Below are 6,911 nucleotides of genomic sequence, written 5' to 3' on the forward strand. Positions count from 1 at the left end.
CTCTCTCTCTCTCTCTCTCTCACTCTCTCTCTTTCTCTCTCTCTCCCTCTTTCTCTCCATCTGCCTGGGGTCAACATGTTAGAGTGGCTCTGTGGACAAGCACAGTATGACCATCACATAAATCTGAGCCATCAGTGAGCACGCCAACACAGAGGACAGCTCTGTTTAAAACAGAACACAGCAGTTAGAGTCAGGACCAGTCAAACACTTTATTCATCTCCATTTCACAAGAGGCATTCTATAAGCGCCTGCTCAAACAGTTTATTAATTTCTGATTGGACTAGAGGCATTCTATAAGAGCCTGCTCAAACAGTTTATTGAATTCTTGATAGTCTTGAATTTCCCCTTGGGGATCAATAAAGTATCTATGTATCTAACTATCTATTATTCATTTCTGATTGGACAAGAGGCATTTTATAATAGCCTCGTCAAACAGTTTATTAATTTCTGATTGGTCAAGAGGCACTCTTTAATAGCCTGGGCAAACAGTTTATTCATATCTGATTGGTCAAGAGGCATTAATAGCCTGGTCAAACAGTTTATTCATTTCTGATTGGACAAGAGGCATTCCATAACCGGGGCGTGTGGCTCTCTGATTACTAGTAGTCACGTGTTTCATAAACATGTGAATTATCCAACATTAACATTCCATTGAGTGAAAGTGAAGCATGTACTAATGGTTTGTGTACGGCATGTTTTCTAAGCAAATCAATAGGTGCTTCTGTCTATGTGCTCCCTTCAGCTAACACACCACTTCCCTCATGATATTCCCTCTCTCTTCTCCCATGAATGAGCAGCCATGCTGCCGAGCATCAGAATCAGAACCAGAATCAGAGTCAGAATCAGAATCAGAGTCAGAATCAGAGTCAGCTTTCTTGGCCAGGTTACGTAAAACAAACAAGGACATAACATACCTATGGTTAACTTTGCTCTCAAAGTACAACACTCAGACAAATACAATATAAAAGAATAAAAAACAGAATAGTAAGAATAGAATGAAGGCCAGTATAATAATCAGTGAGTTTAGCTACTGCAGCTGCTACGGTCCCCAGTGAGTAGAGTACCTACTGTGTTGTTCTGTCAGATTACATTATGATGTATGATAGTGTTATTTCACATTAATTGGGTTCCTGTGTGTGACTGATAGAGTCCCTCTGTGCACTGTGTAGCTGCTGCTGCTGCTGTGTGTGTGTGTGTGTGTGTGTGTGTGTGTGTGTGTGTGTGTGATTGTGTGTGTGTGTGTGTGAGTGTGTGTGTGTGTGTGTGTGTGTGTGTGTGTTCGCTTGGCGGAGGTCTGCGCTCTCGGAGTGCTTTTCTAGTTTATTGCACTCTTCCTTTTCAAAAATGTTACTAGAATTGGTGTGAGAGTTGCTTTAAAAAGCTTCCCATGTTTACCACGTCGTAAGTTGCTTTAGCTAAAAAAGCATCAGCCAAATGTAATGCAATATAATGCAATAATAGAGCCCCCTCTCTGAGTGTCTAGCTGCTGCTGTTGCTGCTGCTGTGTGTAAATGAGGTTCTGCTGCCCTCTGCAGGCCTGGAGAGGGAGCGGCGGCAGCAGGCGGACTCGGTGGGAGATCTGTACCGGGCCCTGGAGCGGGCCAGCCTGGCTCCGCTGGGGGAGCTGCGCTCGACCGGACGCCTCGAGTACAAGCGCTCGTTTGTGCGCCGCTGCAACGACCCGCTACTCAACGACAAACTCCACCGCATGAGGATCATGCACAGCTCACTGAAGGTACGCACACACACACACACACACACACACTCAGGTTTAGACTCACTAATCAATCACACATACAGACAATCCAGAAACAGGAAAGAAAAAAGATTTCATAAAGAATTAAATACTTAGATAATATTGTCTATATAACACATGGTGAAATGTGGTAATATATATATAACTATGATATGTACATTTTATGGTGAAATACTGTCGGGACGCCTCGCAATTGTTTCTGTGTGTGTTCTCTCTCTCAATCCCTTCTTCCGCGCGTGTGTGTGTGTGTGTGTGTGTGTGTGTGTGTGTGTGTGTGTGTGTGTGTGTGTGTGTGTGTGTGTGTGTGTGTGTGTGTGTGTGTGTGTGTGTGTGTGTGTGTGTGTGTGTGTGTGCGTGTGCGTGCGCGTCACCATCTCCTCTTTCCAGGACGTGTCCCTACAGGACTCAGACCGGCCATCTGGATATTTAGGTTAGCGTTAGCACAGCCTAGCGTTAGCGCAGCCTTGGAGATGGAGCAGAACTACACCACGCCAAACCACGTCACGCCAAACCACGTCACGCCAAACTGCGCCAAACTTACTGCATCGTCCCTGCCTCTCCTCCACCCTACCTCCACCCTCTCCATCCCCCTTCCCAGAGCAGAACTCTCTCTCACCCCCTTAAACACACACACACACACACACACAGACATAATAGTGTGAGACCGTCTCTCTCTGAAGCACTCAGCCTGGGCTACACACAGAACTCAGTTCAGGGGGGGTGGGGGGTGGGGTGGGGGGATCAGAGAGTACCAGCTCAGATCCCACACCGTGGCGGCCTCCATCCGAGATCTGACTGCGGTTCCGTTTGTTCTGGTTCCATCTGCTCCTTTCAGGACAGTAGCCCGGGCGGTTTGATGAAAATACCACCACCCTGACTTTTCCTGTGCATATTATTGTTAATGTGAACCTAACGGGAGCCAGCAGAGCCAAGCAGAGCAGAGCCCAGGGACAGCTCTTGATCCAGTTCAGAGGTGCATTCAAATTCGCAAACATACTGTAGGTGAGCGTTTGCAAACAGTTTTCCAATCGCAGACAGTCTGAGGAAGTAGTTCTCCGCCAACATACAGTGGAACTGGACGAAGGCAATTACCGTTAGAATGGAATGTAATCACCAAATCGTTCAAATGTAACTGTTCAAAGAAAACACATTCTCTGCGAACGTTCGCCACTGTTTGCCAAATTTGAATGCACCGCAGGTCAACTCCTGGGCCTGTTGACCTCTACAGACCTCTCCCTGACCTCTACGGACCTCTCCCTGACCTCCACGGGCCCAGGTCGGGTTCTGGCGTCACTGCCCCTATGCACTCACTCACAGGTCATCTGTACACGTCTGTTCCTTCTGCAGAATCTGGACTTATTTTTCTATGTAATGTTTTGCATCCTTGCTTTCTCTCTCTCTCTCTTTGTCTCACACCTACATACACTATACATATTCATACAGACACACACACACACACACACACACTCACACACACACAGCTGCTCTCACACAATAGGTGTTTGTGAATGGCTGCGTGAACTGAAGCGGTCTATTAGTATGGTTAAGTGGTTTTCAGGTTACCTCTGACAGGGCGGGTAAGCTGGAACCTGCGTTTCCCTCTGGCCTTTTCTGCAAAGCACTCTGGGAACACACTTAACATTCTATTGATGTTTATGGCGGGGACAGCTGTTTCTGTCAGCAGCATGCCCATTAAATCAGTTTCTGCACTCACACACACACACACACACACAGTCGCTCACTTACCTACTCTCTCACACACACACACACACACACTACACACACACACAGTCGCTCACTTACACACACACACATGCATGCATGCACACACACACACACACACACACACACACACACACACACACACACACACAGTCACTCACTTACAAATACCTAGTTATTTGATCATTACGATAGCACCTTTTTAACATCTTTTCTTTGCTGTATTGAACACTGTTAATGGGAAATGTTGAGCCAGTTTGTGTATCATACCCATTCTTCACCTTACAGGCCAGAGTGCTGGAGTTACTTCAAAAGTTGTTCTCTTTCTGTTTCTTCATATCACTCTTTCTCTCTCTCTCTCTCTCTCACACACACACACTCCCTGTCCCTCCTCACGCACTGAATCACCTTACGCCCTCTCTAATTCTCGTTTATATAAGGTATATTCAGAGAAGACCCTTAAGAAAAAACAGGCCGCCAAAGGTGCGCTGTTGCTTCTCTTTTGCATGCCCACTGTCCACGGTGTCTGTACATACCTGGGTTGTGTGTGTGTGTGTGTGTGTGTGTGTGTGTGTATGTGTGTTTGTGTATGACTGTGGAGTGTGCAGTGCTTCCTCTGTGGTCAGTTTGTTGATGGGAGAAATGGAAATAAACCTCATGGCGGGAACTAGGGCTCGACATTAATGGTTGCCCGGTTGCCCTTGGCTACCAAATTGTTACAAGTAGCAACCAGATTTGGTTGGCTTTGGCAACCAAAACCTCATGCCTGGTTGCCAAGCTGGCAACGACTTTTAACCACTTTTAAAAGTTAATGTTGAGCCTTGCTGGGAACATAACATGCCAGACACAACTGAAGAGTGTGTGTACAAGATCTGCAGTGCAAGTGTGTGTTGTGTTTCATGTTTTCTCATGTCTTGTTTGTCTGAAGCTACCTACCAGGTCAACTTGAATCTCTGCAGTCAGAGTACGGAGTCGTATGTGAAGAAAAAGACAACGGGTAGCAATAATGTGAACAATGATGTAACGATGATCTCTGCAAAAAAAAAAAAACAGTGTCTATTTTTGTATGCATGATATTTATCCGAAACTGTTTGTAAATGGTTTTTGTATGCTTAAACGTGTGCAATATCATGGTTTCTGCAGGTTCAACACCCTGTCATTCACATTGTGGTTCCTGAAGATGTTTTGATGTATTGAATCTTTCTTGTCAATGCAGAAAAAAAAACTTTTATCAATAAACTGTTGGATGTTGCTCAGTGAAAACGACATGATGTGGAGTGTCTCTATGTGAGGGATGATGATGAAGGTTGTTTGGTCTCGCAGAGCAGGAAGTTGTTTAGATCTCTCATTCTCTAGAACATTGGTTCTCAAACTTTTTCTACCATTCCACCATTTCCAAGCCCCATACCTGACCCTTGATCAACCTGATAAAATTGTGTTGTTTTTCTCGCTCAGATGGTATTTTAGCTCATATGTCAGTCTGAATAATGACCCCCATGTTCTTGTGTGGCTATTTTGTTTTAAATCTATGATCTTCCTTGTCAAAGAAGAAAGGTAGGCACAAAAAAACGAATTTCCTCCTATTTATCGGTCCCCACCTGTCATGATTAGAGAAACTGTTGCATGGTGTAGCATCCCAACGTCCTAAGTAACAGTTTTAAATGCAATCTACCTAATGGTGTGATTTGTAATTCTAACCCAGTACAACACATTTGGTAAAATAAAGTGAATGAGGGCTGGTTCTAGCCTACATTTGGGTGGGCTGGTGCACATTTTGTTTGGGCAACATAGCAAAGCAGTCTAATTGGATCAAAATGGACATACAGTAAACACACACTTTTTTTTCAAATTTTCATTTATATTTTATTCTAGTGAAGAAAATGGCTTTGTATATCATAGGTGTATTTTTGTAAAACCAATAGTCTACTTTTGGTCATGTGAAAACAAAGACTGGTGCTGACTTACAGTAGTAATTTGCCCAGACTTTGTGTGATAATATTGAGATGAGCAACTTGTAGGATGATCACACACACAATCCACTCCCTCTCACCAACTTGAGAACATTAACTATCCAGAACTCATGGAACTGGTTATGTTGTTGCCCTGCAACATTGCTTAATCTGGGAATGCATTGAGCAAGACTTGTTGCCACTTTGTCGCACATGACAATTTCACTTATGACCTTTGGAGAGCATCTCTGATTCAGTAGACCATGAGATGCAACATGTAGGTATCTTTCCCACCAGAGGACTCTGTCTTAAAAAAACTGAGCTTTAGCTGGAAAAACAGCTTTTAGCTGGTGTTTCCAGCTTAACCAGCTATTCCCCAACAGATTAACATCCAGCTTGACTCATCTTCACTGACCCCAACTAGATTGGCACGTAACTTGAGTGTTGTAATCGACGACCGACTTAACTTCTCTGAGAATATAGCCTCAATTGCAAAATCATGTCGGTTTATCCTTTAGGCCTACAACATTAGGAAGATCAGACCTTATCTGACATGATTCCACACAACTTCTTGCAGGTCACGGGTGTCTCCAAGCTGGACAATTGTAATTCACTGTTTGCTGGCCTACCTGCTTGTGTAGTAAGATCTTTACAACAGATTCAGAATGCTATGGTCGGCCCCAGCCGTGGCGCAACTGGCTGGGGCACCTGCACCGCACGCCGGCGACCCGGGTTCGATTCCCGCCCCGTGGTCCTTTCCGGATCCCACCCCAGCTCTCTCTCCCACACTCTCTCCTGTCATTTCTCTACTGTCCTGTCCAATTAAAGGCATAAAAAGCCCAAAAAAATAATCTTTAAAAAAAAAAGAATGCTATGGTCTTCAATCAGCAAGAGGACACAATGTATCTCTCCACTGGCTCCCTAGTGGTCAGAATTAAATGTAAATATATCACTTTGGCCTATAGGACACTGGCTAGATCTGCTCCCTACTATCTTCATTCAATGATCAAGGTCCCCAACTGCCCACTGCGGCCTTCTGATGAGCGTCTGTTGTGTCGACAAACACTACTGCTGTTGGTTGCAGCAACTTTAGCTATCACCGATGGTTTTCAGGGTTTTTTCTTGTACCGACAGTACTCAGTGACTTTGAGAAACAAAGATCTGTGAAAAATGGGCAGTTTTCCTTAAGACATTTACTCTATGGCAGGAATGCATAACACATATGTAGGTCTGCTGCACAGCTATGCGCCAACTATTACACACAACACCAACTAATCTATATCCAAGCTGGGTTTGAGGCTGAACACTGCAGTTGCATAACTGAAAACAAAACTTGACTTTGGGTGGCTTAGCCCACCCTGGCCCCTGCCTAGAGCCGGCAGTGGAGTGAGTTGCTCCTTACTGCTCCCTAGCGGCATGTTCAGGCTGTGCAGTGCTTCAGGAGGACAGAAAGGACGTATCCTTTAGTATCCTGAGTAAACTTT

The 6,911-nt window shown here is 44.7% G+C and overlaps 1 protein-coding gene across 1 annotated transcript in view; it reads left to right on the forward strand.

Moving 5' to 3' along the window:
* cnksr2b (connector enhancer of kinase suppressor of Ras 2b) overlaps nucleotides 1–2,478 on the forward strand; it is a 65,164-nt gene extending 62,686 nt beyond the window's left edge. The window contains exons 21-22 of the mRNA XM_062537250.1: nucleotides 1,536–1,735; nucleotides 2,144–2,478. Of these exons, the coding sequence (XP_062393234.1) occupies nucleotides 1,536–1,735; nucleotides 2,144–2,191 (248 nt within the window). The 3' untranslated portion in view covers nucleotides 2,192–2,478. The remainder of the gene's footprint in view (nucleotides 1–1,535; nucleotides 1,736–2,143) is intronic.
* The last annotated feature ends 4,433 nt before the right edge of the window (nucleotides 2,479–6,911 follow it).

Source organism: Sardina pilchardus, chromosome 5 (assembly GCF_963854185.1).
Source record: "Sardina pilchardus chromosome 5, fSarPil1.1, whole genome shotgun sequence".
NCBI classification, from domain to species: domain Eukaryota; kingdom Metazoa; phylum Chordata; class Actinopteri; order Clupeiformes; family Clupeidae; genus Sardina; species Sardina pilchardus.